This window comes from Idiotropiscis lumnitzeri, chromosome 12, assembly GCF_059441095.1.
Source record: "Idiotropiscis lumnitzeri isolate Australia: NSW breed Sydney's pygmy pipehorse chromosome 12, RoL_Ilum_1.0, whole genome shotgun sequence".
NCBI classification, from domain to species: Eukaryota; Metazoa; Chordata; class Actinopteri; order Syngnathiformes; family Syngnathidae; genus Idiotropiscis; species Idiotropiscis lumnitzeri.
Window position 1 is genome coordinate 15,353,290 of NC_142402.1, and position 12,829 is coordinate 15,366,118.

General features: G+C 39.5%; 1 protein-coding gene across 2 annotated transcripts; it reads left to right on the top strand.

Moving 5' to 3' along the window:
* The first annotated feature begins 121 nt into the window (after window positions 1–121).
* apol1 (apolipoprotein L1) lies at window positions 122–12,003 on the top strand. Of its 2 annotated transcripts, XM_088311442.1 has the most exons (33): window positions 122–358; window positions 445–492; window positions 961–1,020; window positions 1,108–1,170; window positions 1,255–1,320; window positions 1,998–2,069; window positions 2,140–2,211; window positions 2,280–2,336; window positions 2,580–2,651; window positions 2,722–2,793; window positions 2,862–2,918; window positions 3,010–3,075; window positions 3,165–3,230; window positions 3,304–3,375; window positions 3,978–4,097; window positions 4,168–4,215; window positions 4,302–4,367; window positions 4,446–4,565; window positions 4,642–4,695; window positions 5,626–5,688; window positions 5,777–5,854; window positions 5,939–5,974; window positions 6,057–6,134; window positions 6,524–6,580; window positions 6,659–6,715; window positions 7,611–7,664; window positions 7,738–7,839; window positions 7,938–7,988; window positions 8,329–8,364; window positions 9,606–9,683; window positions 9,783–9,822; window positions 9,983–10,034; window positions 10,121–12,003. In XM_088311442.1, the coding sequence occupies exons 1-33, from the start codon at window positions 356–358 to the stop codon at window positions 11,082–11,084; spliced, it is 3,000 nt and encodes a 999-aa protein (XP_088167568.1). In that variant the 5' UTR covers window positions 122–355; the 3' UTR covers window positions 11,085–12,003. The 2 variants fall into 2 exon arrangements, with proteins under 2 accessions (XP_088167568.1, XP_088167569.1); XM_088311443.1 differs by lacking the exon at window positions 4,642–4,695.
* The last annotated feature ends 826 nt before the right edge of the window (window positions 12,004–12,829 follow it).

Consider the following 12,829-nt stretch of genomic DNA (forward strand, 5'->3'; position numbering starts at 1 on the left):
TCGGAGTCTTGAAGAGAATATCACTTAGAATATTGAGATTTCTGAGTAGCACTGAATGCAGCACGCCTCACAACAATCCCGCTGCCAGGTGAGACAAGCCACGCCCTCCTCCTCCGCCTAATAAAGAATAAGGCTGGTGGAACTGGTTCGTCGGGGTTTTGAAACGTTGTTGCATAAACGTCATCACAAGGAACTGGGTGAAGTTTTTATTTTTTTTTTCACCCAAGTTGGGTGGGCGGAACTTTTCAGGTCGATAGCCCGGCATAAAGCTCCTTCACAAAAAGAACCAGGGAGAAAGGAACGTGAAGAATCTTCACGACTTTGCTTCGGTGACAGAAGCCAAAACAGAACCAAAATGGTGAGCGGTTTCTCTCGCTTTACTCCATACACTTTTATGTCGTTGTCGTTGTTAAAGTGTTTTACACGTTCAACGTGTTTGGGCAGGATCGGAACCTTGATCTGGACTTGGAATGTGATGGAGGAGACGTCGCGGTGAGTACTAATTTAATCACTTGAATAATCAATCATTTGTATTCACTCGGAAAGAAGCTAAATGTGCTGCCAAACCCAAGTTATCCCCCCCCCTTTTAATGTGATAGACATCTTAATATTGGTTAAATACAAAGAATAGCATTCTGTTTTGTTTGATATATATCTTTATAAATGAATCGGTGAAAAAGTATGGCCATAATAATAGTGTGTAAACTAAAAGTCACTTTTCAGAGTGTTAACAAAAAAACTCCGCTGTGACTACAAATCGTACAATTTGTCAATTACATTTGTGATAAATACACCTCAGCATAACATTGTATCCAAATCAACTATAAAAAAGAAAGATCAACTTAATACTTACAATTTTAAAATAGGACTCTTCCCAAACATCGTCTCCTTTCTTCAGTTGAGTAATGACCACCAACCATCTGCGGATAAAATGATTTTTTCCTTTCTCTTGCACTTTAGCAAAAAGCGGGATTGTTCGGCAGCATGTTCAAGAGATCCTCCAAGTCCACCGAACCGCAGGTAACACATGACAATAATAGTAGCAGCAGCAGTAGTAGTAATAATAATCAACTTTTCAAACTGACCATTTAAATGTTTACACCACAGGACGACCTGTCAGTCGGCAGTGAACTGTCAAAGAGTAACGAGAGTCTGAACGACAACACCAAGGTCACATCCTGATTTCTGTTGTTGCGTGGAGTGCTTTATTCCCACGAAGACTCTCAAATCATTGTCTTTTTTTTATGATTCCAGGACAAGGGAGGTATGTTTAAGGGCATGTTCAAGAAGCAGCCTAAATTGTCCAAAGAGTCACAGCAGGTTTGTTGTTGATCTTTTTTTTTTTTTGACATCCCACATTATTTTGACTTTCCTGACATAAAGAAAGAAAGCTTATTGTTGCCTTCTCAGATGCTTTTCGCACTCTCGCCCTCATAAATGTTTTTTAGCGCATTTTCGTGCTTGAATGCAACACTGAATGGGTTTTAGCGACTAATAACATTGTAATAACATGTTTGTAACCTCCACACTGACTGTTTTAGTACCGTTGTAGTACTCAATTGTCTTGAATGCAAGACTGAGTGTCTCAGGACCTTTAATGACTCTTTTGGTCTCGTACACAAGGCGGACTTTGTTTTCAGACTATTTCAGAACCCTTTTGGATTGTTTTAGAACTATTTCAGGACTCTTTTGGGCTTTAATGGAATACTTGGATGTGGAGGCGCAATGATTTATCTATAAATCCCCACCTAATTGATTTTTTTAATTATTATTTTTATATCAATCTTTTATTTTATGAATTAAAAAAATAAAATAAATGTAGTTTTATAATAATCGACAAAATAATCAACAAATTAAAATAAGTTAATAACTTGTTGCAGTCCTACTGGAATGTGTTTTAAGACTCATTTTGACTGCAACACTGATGGAACACTGTATTTTTGGACTGTTGGAGTACGCAAAGCTGCTAGAGCTGTTTTTTTATATTTATATTTTAGGTGGCGCTCTCACAGCACAATCCGGAGCTTTCGGCCAGCAACGGTAGCTTAGATGACAGTAAGCCATCCAAGGTGAACACACACTTGTCTAGTTAGCTCAAAGCAGCTTGTCTCTGATTCTAAACGTACTCGTCCTACATAGGATAAGTCTGGCATGTTGAGCGGGATACTGAAAAAACCTCCTAAACGGGGACATGCACGCAGGCCCTCACAGGTACATAATACTAAGATCGCACTTGTACATGCACGTAAAGTGTTCTAAAATATATTTTGTTCTCTTAGGATCTTCTTGACATTGATATGTCCGGCATCAATAACAATGTGCACGTCAACACCAAGGTGAATATTTTTAATGGAGCCGTGAAACATAAATTGGTTTATGTACGTGAGTGTGTGGTACTGGACATGCTTCTGATTTATTTCATTTCAATTTCATTTTACGTAATGTTCCAAAACGGAGTGTGAAATCTGTGTGTTGCCGAAAAAATATTTGGAGTGTTCTTCAATGCAACGCAATGTTTTTTAGGACTGCGCTTGAGTTGTTTTCAAGGATATTTGGATAATTATTTTTTTTTTTTTTAGGTAGCGCTCTCACAGCACAATCCAGAGCTTCTGCCGAGCGATGGCAGGTTAGATGAAAGCAAGCCGGCCAAGGTGAGCGTAGAATTGGACTGTTAACTCGCACCGGTGAGCCTCTGATGCCAACGTCGCTTGTCGTATGCAGGACAAGTCTGGCGTGTTGGGCGGGATGCTGAAAAAACCTCCTAAACGGGGACATGCGCGCAGGCCCTCACAGGTACATAATACTAAGATCGTACTTCTACATGCATCTAAAGTGTTCTAAAATATATTTTGTTCTCTTAGGATCTTCTTGACATTGACATGTCCGCCAGCCACTCAAATGTCAACGATAACACCAAGGTGAGTGAGTCTTCACCGTCACATTGAAAATGTGTTCAATGTTTAGTTCAATGACAATTTAATTCTGAATGACTAATGTGCTCATTCTCAGGAATCTGCTGGAATGTTTGGCGGAATGTTTAAAAAATCACCCAAGCTGTTAAAAGAAAAGTCTCAGGTGAGCAGCAGTGGAGACAATTTTCTTCATGTTTTTTTTTCAATAAGTGTCAAATTTAACTTCACTTTGCATTTCATGGACCGGTCCAGGATGATTTGTCTCAATCCAGCGAGCTGTCGGCCAGCAGTGAACACCTCTCTGATGGCGGGGCTAAGGTCAGCAGGGCTCAAGCTAGTGACTTAGCATAAAAGTGACGAGCGCGGCGTTCATTTCCTGTTGTTTCCGCAGGAGAAAGGAGGACTCTTCAGCGGAATGTTCAAAAAGCCCAAAGCACTTGCTGTAGCCAGAGCTCAGTCTCAGGTCGAGTAGCTTCATCTCATGGTCTTGAACCAGTTGTTCTAAGGTCTTTAGTTAGTTTTAGCATGACGATGACTGTGTTAAAGGACAATTTTAACGCTCTGTTGGTCTTGAACTCAGCACAAGTTGTGTTTATGCTGAATTTCAGGACATTTTGTACACTTGAACGTTAACCTTGACTTGCATTTAACATGACAATGACTGTTATACAGTAATAACACGCTTATGGTGTTGAATGCAACACAGACAATGTTTAAGGACCATTTTAGTCTTTTACTCACTCAGTCTTACACAAGTATGGTTGTTTTAAGACCGTTTTTTTATTTGTCTATTAAATTAAATGGATTAAATTTAGCTGCCTTGCTTTGTCTCAAGTCACACTGACACATTTTTAGGTCCACTTCAGAACCCATTTTGTGTCATTTTGTGTTCTTTTGTTCTTGAATACAAAACAGACTTTTTTTTTTTAAGTCAGTATTTGATATTTGACCATCCCTGGCTGGTTTGGTCTTGAACACAACAATTACTGTTGCACAATTGTCGAACTTTATGACAATTTCAAGAGGGATTTTGCTCTTGAGCACTCACGCTCTCTTGTATTTTAGGAAGACTTGACGGCAGCCAGCGAGCTCTCTGCCAGCAGCGACAATCTCGCCGAGAAGACGTCTAAGGAGAAGTCTCTCGGCTCCAAAGAGAACCTGACGGAGAAGCCCAAAGTCAAACAGGTAATCAGTAAATGTGTTTTGGCGAAGAATTTGACCATTAACGTCCGTGTGCCTGCATGTGTGCCTTCAGAACGGCTTCAGCGCCATGATGAAGAACGCCTTCTACTCTGACAAACCGGTGCGTTCGTCCATTTGTACCGTTTTCCATGAAAAGCCGCAACAATACGAATATTAATATTCACGATTGTGCGTCGGGTTGTTTAGGAGAAGGAGAACTCAGATACTGATGAGGCGTCGGACACCGGCGAGAACCAGACCGCTCATAAACAGGTTCTGCAAGTTGTTTCATAGAAATCCCGAAGCATCTCTGTCAGGTGATTCATGTTTGTTTTGAACATTTTATTTCAGAGCAAGCTGACCGACGCCATGAACATGCTGAATCCATTCCGATCTGGTAAGGACAAGCAGAGTGACTCCGGCGACGATGACACGCCCGCCGCCAGCGAAAAGTCGCCCGGCCATAAACAGGTATTGAAACATTCCTCGTGGGTTGTGAGGGGTGTCCTCTGCGGCATTCGTCTTAATGTGTCCTCGCCTCCCTCAGAACACCGTGATGGGAGCCATGGCCAAACTGAACCCATTCAAGCCTGCCAATAAAGTAACTTGATTGTCGTTTTGCTGAGTTTCATGGTGACGGTGCTCGTCTTGGGGCCTTTGGTTGTGATGCAATCGGGATTTTATTGGCGGCTGTGCTCTTTTGGTCTTGAACGCAGCTCCAGTAGTGTTTTAGAATATTTCCAGGCCTGCTCTTGGTTTTTGAACGCATCACTGACTGTTTTTTAGGTCGGTTTCAAAGCTCAGTTGGACAATTTTCTGGCTCTTTTAATCTCAAGCGTAATTCTGACCGTTCTTTAATGACAATTATGTGACTGCACATATTGCTGACTATGTTTTAGGACCATTTCACAAGCAAGATGTTTTGAACTTGACTGTGTTTTTGGACAGTTCTGAGACTGTGGTTTTAAGCACGTTAACTGTATTTTAGGTCCATTTAAAGACTTTTTTTTGTTTTATATGCTATACAATTCCAAAACATTTGACCATTTTAGGATGCTTTTGAACCGAGTCAGAATGACTTTGTGATCCCTTCAGGTTTGACCGCAATGCTGGCTGTGTTTTAGGACTTTTTCAAAACATTTTTTAACCTTTTTATGAAAATTTTTTAGACTCCTTTGGTCGCAAATGAAGCATTGACATCTGTTGGACAATTTTTGGACTCTTTTGGCCTTGAGCACAGCACTGGTGGTGTCTTTTAGTTCATTTTAGAACTATTACAGGCTTGTATAGAGTGCTTCTCTGACTGTTTTAGGACAGTTTCACAACTATTTTGGACTTGAACGCAGTTTTTTAGTACGACAACACAAAAATGATCTCATTAAACTTTAAATCAAAAGATGGCTGAGAGATGATGTCTCATAAGTGGCAATTCGTCCCTTGCCTGTGCTCTGGTTTTGTTGACTTTTGACAAAAGTTTTCACACAAAAGTAAACAACTTTAACTACTTACTTGACTTTCCTCTTTTGCACAGAAAGACACCGAAGACGCCGAGACGCTCAAAGAAACTGACAAACAAGTGGAGGGGAAAGAAAAAGTAGTGTATATTCATTATCATGAGTAATCAGTGACAACACACACACATCCTCTCTCTTTAAATCCTTCCTGTATGTCGTCCTGGTCAGTTCAAAAATAACGTCGTCGACGCAGAGAGAAAGCAGAGAAGTGAAACGCCGCCAGTTCCACGTCGGCCCGCCCATGAGGTTTGACCGTGTTTTGTTTCCACTTGGCACTCTTGTGGCAAGACGGCCACTTTGACTTTGTGTCTCTGTCATTCCCACGTTCAGGTCAAAGCCAAGCCGAAAACATCTGAAGACGCTAAGGTACTTTCTTAATCATCGTGGCTTGCCTGCTGCCAGGATTCTATTATTGGGCCAGCAAATAACATGTACTTGCCTGCTGCAGGACGACAGAGACATGACATCCCGGGAGAGGGCAGATAAGGGAGCTCCTAAAGTTCCCCTACACAAGCCATCACAGGAGGTAGGCGGAGTCTCTCATGTTGTTTGTGTTTGTGTGTCCAAAAGCAGGAAAGGGTTGTGAAATTGAAAAGAAAAATTGTTTAAAAGCTGTAGAAAGACTTCTCAAACAGTCAGCGTTCACGAGTCCCATAGTTAAAACTAACTTAATGTATAAATTTAAAAAAAAAAAAAAATAAGTACAATGAACAATCCAAAACTTTTAGTAGAACCCTAGTCCAACAAAAAGAGTAAAAAAAAAAATTCCTAATACATACCAAGAGTCTTTGGCAGCGTTGTGTTCAAAATTGTCCCAAAACAGTCCTCAAGTTGCTCTAAAACGCAGTCAGTGTTGCTTTCAAGATCAGAGGCGTGTGCTTGACCTGCTTCTTTCATACCGCGATCGGATTTCAGGTGCTCAGGAGCCGAGCAGCCAACACAGTTTTGCCGAAGCAAGAAAACCAGAATCAGGTGCGACCCGAACGTCATGTGACAAAGAAGCTCGAAGGCAAGTTGAGTAGACCTATTAGCAAGATCTTTATCTCGCAGAGCCAATCAGATGATGAGCTTCTGAAAGAAGATGGGACTGAGGAAACCCCAGTGGAGGTGAGGTGCACATGTACCTAATATTTTGAGTTATTTTTTTTTTTTGCTGCGCTCACAGGCTTAAAACACATTAAACTTCTTAAAGCACACTCCAAAAAAAGAAAATCAGTTTGAATAAGTTTAAGTGCTCCTTCACACCTTTTCTCACTCTCGCTGTCAAGTAATGAGGAAATGAGTATCTCTCTTGCTAAATAAGGGTTGACGCGTGCTTACTTCAAGTGTTTTGTCACTCCCAGTTGAAGTTTACTGCAAAACTGACACATTATATAAAACATTAATCATCACATTTCTATTTATGCTAAAGCTAACCGTGGTTCAGCATTCATGAATGTAGCTTTTTGTGGAGAACTTTACATCTCTGTGGTCATTTGGTGCTCGTTTTTTTATTTTTTATTTTTTTTTTTAATTATTATTAATTGTGTTCGATTTGGCATCCATGGTCTGGCTCAGTCCCAATGGGCACAGTTCTAAATATATCTATTCTTTGAACATGTACACTGTGCTTATGATCAATAATTGTCTTCTCTTCTTTTAAATCTTTTATTTCTTACGAAATTATTTTCTGGTGTCTGTTTATATGTACAATCAAAAAAAACAAACAATTAAAAAATATATACACTGTATATTTAAACACCAAACTATGTCTTTTCCTCTAACATAAGTCCACCACCAATGCAATAGATGGGTGAACGGAAATAAGCATAAATGTTGCGGTCATTTTCAACTTGCAAACAACTGCTTCTTAAACACAGGCGCATATTCTCGCATGAAAGTCTTATGTGGCGCTTGCCTGTACTCGACAAACAGTCGTAGGAAAAAATAAAACAAAAGAAAATCGCTTTAAAATCTGCGCTATAGCATTCACTGTTTCTCTTTGTCTTTTTTTTTTTTCCAGAGCAAGAAGAAACAAAAGCGCTACAACCCATTTATACCACGTGCTGCTGCCAAGGTACGTGAATGTCACGTGTTTTCACTTGACGTGTCGGCAACGTTTAACACTCGATGGCGTCCCGTGACAACAGCCTTCATCGGATGACGAAGTCCTGAAAGGCAAAGATGAAAATGATGACGACAAATCCAACGAGGATAAAAAGGAGGAGGATGGCACCAACAAATCCAAAGAGGTCTTTTTTATTTATTTTTTTTGTTGTTTCCGTCTTGCTTCCTTTTGTGATGAATTCTTCACCTTTTGTCGTTTCACTTATTGAGTTTTACTTTTTAGATCAAAGTCAAGAAGCCTAAGCGACACAATCCCTTCATGCCTCGCGTCAAGGTAATGTTCACGCATTGAAAGTCATTCCCTGCCATTGACGATTATGTTTGTCTTTTAGGTTTTTGCAATGGGGATGGGCAAAAAAAAAGAAAACGGGAAAAAGACAGAATCATGCTTTTTTTTTTCCTAGTGAAAGGAGAGGGGGTATTCTTTCAATTAGTAATTTGATGTGAATATATATTTATCAACCACAATATCCTGTGTTTTAATCGATATGAAGTGTCTATTATTATGGCATTTACCATTATTTTGAAAGTCTCGTCAAACAAGGTCATTGAGCTAATTGTGTTTTTATTACAACGTAAGTGTTTTAATTGCCTTTGCTTTGGATTTGTTGCAGAACAAAGTGGCACAGAGGCGAGATGCAGATGCTGAGGTAAAAGTTTAGTTTGAATTTTTTTTAAATTCCGTAATTTTATTTTTCAAAATAAATGTATTTATTTTTTAATTTAAATACTTTATTTTATTTTGTTTCATTTATATTTTGTTAAAATTTTTCTTCATTTTATATTGTTAGAATTTTATTATTTTATAGTAGTATTTCCATTTCATTACATTTACAATATTTTGTTTCAAGGATTTTTTTATAAAATTTATCTCCTCATGTTGTGTTAGCTATATTTAGGAATTTTTGTTCTAATTAAATACGTGTACGTTTATTTTAATTTGTTTGATTATTTGATATTTTCTAGTCATTGTTGATAACTTTTTTAAATCCGTCATTATTTATATTCAATTTCTTTTTAATTTTTTAACCCCATTTTTAATCATGTGTTTTTCACCAAATGGCAAATGTAAAAAAAACTAAGTCCACTCGACAGCCAATAAGTCATCTCCAGGAAGGAATTTGTCTCTAAAAATTATTGCATTTTTTTTTAATTCTCATTATTACATGATTTAATTGTACGGTCTCATCTAAAACATAACGCCATGTTCTTCCAGCGACCCAATTCTTAGCCTTGACAATGATGTCACTCTGGTCCCACCCTGTCAGGGCTTTCTTCCCACACAATGCCACTTCGTCATCTTTCTTCCCATCCCTACAATAAAGCGCCGTTTCGGTCACCTGACATCCTCTGCCCGTACTTCTCTCGCTCGTCTGCCAAGAGAGAAGACTTTTTGTCAACATCTGTTTTCTCTTGTCACCTTTTGCCCCCCCCCTCCACCCCTTGCATTCCGACACAAAAGCTGCAGCACAGCCGCCGGATTGAAGGCATGTAAGGAGAGACGAGGCCGCCACAATCTGTTCTGACTTGTTTGTCAGCTTCCCTTTAGTCAGACGCCACTTCTGCAAAAACACAACATACCACAAAAAAAAACTTCCTCCTCGTTAGCATCCCCCAGGGGCACCTGCTCTAATCAGATACTGTTCCTCCACTGTAAATTGTGCTCTAACACTTGAGAGATGTTCAGTTAATTTTTGTTGACATTTTCAAATTTAGTTTTTGAAATATTTTTACATTATGTATTGTGTAATTTCCATTATTTTGTTTTCACAAAACAACTAAAGCAGAGAAAATCAAATGTGGTGTAATACTAGAAAACTGTTCTGACTACCAATACATGGCCCCGATGCAAGTGGACTGTAACGACTACTTGGCACTACTTGTGTTTCAGAACGAGGGTGGCAACGTGAGTTTGTTTGATCGCCTGGAGGAGTTCCGCATTGAACCGTCACAGCCTGAAGATAGACAGGTCAGTTTGGGAACATTGCATCTCCATGGCAACGTCTTGTTAACTGGCCTAAATCACGAAATCTACCTTTTATTTATTCATTTTTTCATTTTCTTCCAGGACATGGAGGGTCTTATGGAGTGGTGGAACAATGTGGAATGTAAGTTGAAATAAAATTATTTACCCCGCCTAAGACGTTAGCGGCCCAAGCGAGTCATTCTATTATTAAAATGAATCGGATTCTCGCAATGACAATGGACAGAAATCCTGACCCTAGATACCTTGTGACGATGCATCTTTGAAAATATGCTCTTCCGCAGCTTGGGAGGACACGCCACAGGATGATGACATGACGGATAAAGAAGAAGCTAAGTGAGTGTTGGGGTCTTGTTGACATGAGGGCAAGTCATTCAAAAAAAAAATTGAAATGAACATATTGTACCATTTTCTGCGGTCAGGGCTTTTGCGGTGACAGCGGAGAAGGTTCAGAAGGGTATCCGGGTGTTCAACAAGCTGTTCTCGGAGCGCGCCGAGAGCCTCTGGCAGCACGTCATCGACCTGAACAGCATCGCCGAAGGCCTGGACAAGTTCAACAAGAACACCAAGATCGCCCAGATCACCGGCGGCTCCACCAGCGCCATCGGCGGCGTGGCCACCATCGCCGGCCTGGCACTGGCTCCCGTCACTTTCGGCACTTCCCTGATCGTGACGGCCGTGGGGTTGGGTGTCGCCACGGCCGGCGGCCTCACCTCGGCCGGCGCCGGCATCTCCAACCAGGTCAACAACTCCATGGACCGCAAGAAAGTGGAGAAGATCGTGGAGGACTACCAGGAGAAGATGGCGGACCTCAACAAGTGCCTCAAGTTCATCAAGCAGGGAATCGAGAACCTGCGGCGCTTCGACCTCATCAAGATGAAGAACAACGCATACAACCGTGACTTCCCCGTGCTGAGCAGCAGCTTCTACGAGGACGGCGCCATGGCGGGCAAGGCCATCCTTATCAACGCCAACGAGATCATGCGCGTGGTGCAGATCGCCAACGTGGCGGGCAGCACAGCGGCACGCGCCGTTCAGATCGCCAGCATGGCCACCGGGGTCCTCACGGGCCTCTTTGTGGGTATGGACATCTACTTTGTGGCCAAGGACTCTAAGGAGCTGAAGAAGGGCGCCAAATCCGAGTTTGCCGCCAAGATCCGCGAGGTGGCCACGCAGCTGCACGATGGCCTGGTGGAGCTCAACAGCATACGCGAGGAGCTGCAGTGCACCACCACGCCACAGGACCAAGAACAACAAGGAGACGACGCCTCGGATGAGACGGAGAAGAAGAAAGGGGGTTACGAGTATGACAGCTCGGAAGAAGATGAGATTGACCGTATCAAGAAAGCTCTCAAGAAGGACCTCGACAACAGGGAGTACGTGTGAAAGACGACCACGGGCCATTGCAAAAAGGAACTCTTATGAAGTCCAAAAATAGACAGGCAAATTTTCAGTTGATCCAGGGAGCACTTTAAGAAAACTAAAGTGGGCCCTGATGGGGAAAAAGAAACAGAAAAGAAAATTCTAAGAAACAGTTAATGAAAAACTGAACGATGCATCGAAGATATAAAGTCCATACGTTATAATGAAAACTGATAGGAAAATCCCATTGTGGCGCACAGTGATGAGCACGATTTATTGTTAGATTTTTCTAGCAGAATTATAAACATTTGGCTAACTCTCTCATACTGGTTGTTTTTTTTTTGTAAGCTGCTAAAAACAATTTTAATTAGGTTGAATTTGATTATGATTCCATCATTTCTTTTCGGTGACGTTAGTTTCTTGGCTAGCAAAAAGCAGGCTTCAGGATTGCTAGCGCTAACCGCTTGCTACTCTGGTGGATTTGATGCCTCTCGTTTTTACTCTTCAGAGGCGAGGATTGTGCCAAGAACAAAACACGACAGTTTTTGATATACAAATAATGTTTTCATGATTCTTTTGTTTTTTTTTCTAAATCAACTGGACAAGCTGTTTTTATTATTGTTGTAATATACCGTAATGCTAGCTGGCTAACGTTAGAGTCGTCACTCACTGGATGTAATGTAGAAATGTTTAATAAAGATTTTGGAGCAATATTTTGTTAATTTTGTGCACTAGATTAACTCTAGCGACAATGCTAATGACTTTAGCGCTTACTCCTTCACTGGAGAAATCCTCCATGCTGTGATTTTTTTATTTCATGAACTTTGTATTTATTGTAAGTTGTCATAATGTGGGTGGATATTAAGCTGTGCAATGCATGTGTAATAAATGATAAAGGCCAAAGTGGAAGTACTCTGTGCAATTAAAGCAAGTAAAGATTCTATTTAAGGCCTTTTTATTTTTTGTCATCTGTACGTTTAGTTAACTGGTTAAAAATGTTTTGGGGTGGATGAGAAATAACTTATTTAAAAAAAAACAATAAAGATGTTAATTCATTGAAATGTTTGTTTTTCTTTTGTTATATAAAAATAATCCATTAATGAATTTGGGTAGTGTAAAAATATTAATGAATGAAAAAGGGCATCTAGCATTGTATGTCGGGAAATATTTTTGTAAAGACAACATACAAAGAATAATTGTTTTCATTAGCTATTCACTTAAAAAATTAATTTTTAATTTTACAGAATTTTATTTACTATGAATATATTAATATAAATCCTAAATTTTATGAAATTATGAATTCATTCATTTAATGATGAAAATGTGAATCTGCCTGGCTATTGGTGTTTTTCTTCAAGCATTGAATACATTTGAATACATTAAATTTAAATTGTGGGCCTATTTGTTGATTTTTGTTATACAAGTATGAATTAATTGTAAAAATCTACTTTTATCAATGTAATCAAATTCAATTTTGTATTATTTAAATATAAAAAATAAGTAACTAAAATGTTCTTGTTTTAGTGAGAACATAAAAATACACAAAACAAGTTATTTTGTGAAAAAAATGAAAATAATATTTTTTTATGAAATAATTAATTTGATCAGTTTTGTCATTTTCCACTAATAATTACCATTTAATAAACATATGTTTAAATAGTCAAAATCATTTCTTTGCCCTTCATTGATTTCCTTTTTTTTCCTTTAACTTTTTTTTATACTTATTTTGTGAATCTCTGGTGTCTGATTTGATGACTCAACCTCATACT

Excerpts from the sequence above, each read along its gene's own strand:
- apol1 (XM_088311442.1), top strand. Across the intron at positions 2,070-2,139 it reads ATGACAGTAAGCCATCCAAG|GATAAGTCTGGCATGTTGAG; the intron begins GTGAACACACAC and ends CGTCCTACATAG. Across the intron at positions 2,212-2,279 it reads ATGCACGCAGGCCCTCACAG|GATCTTCTTGACATTGATAT; the intron begins GTACATAATACT and ends TTGTTCTCTTAG.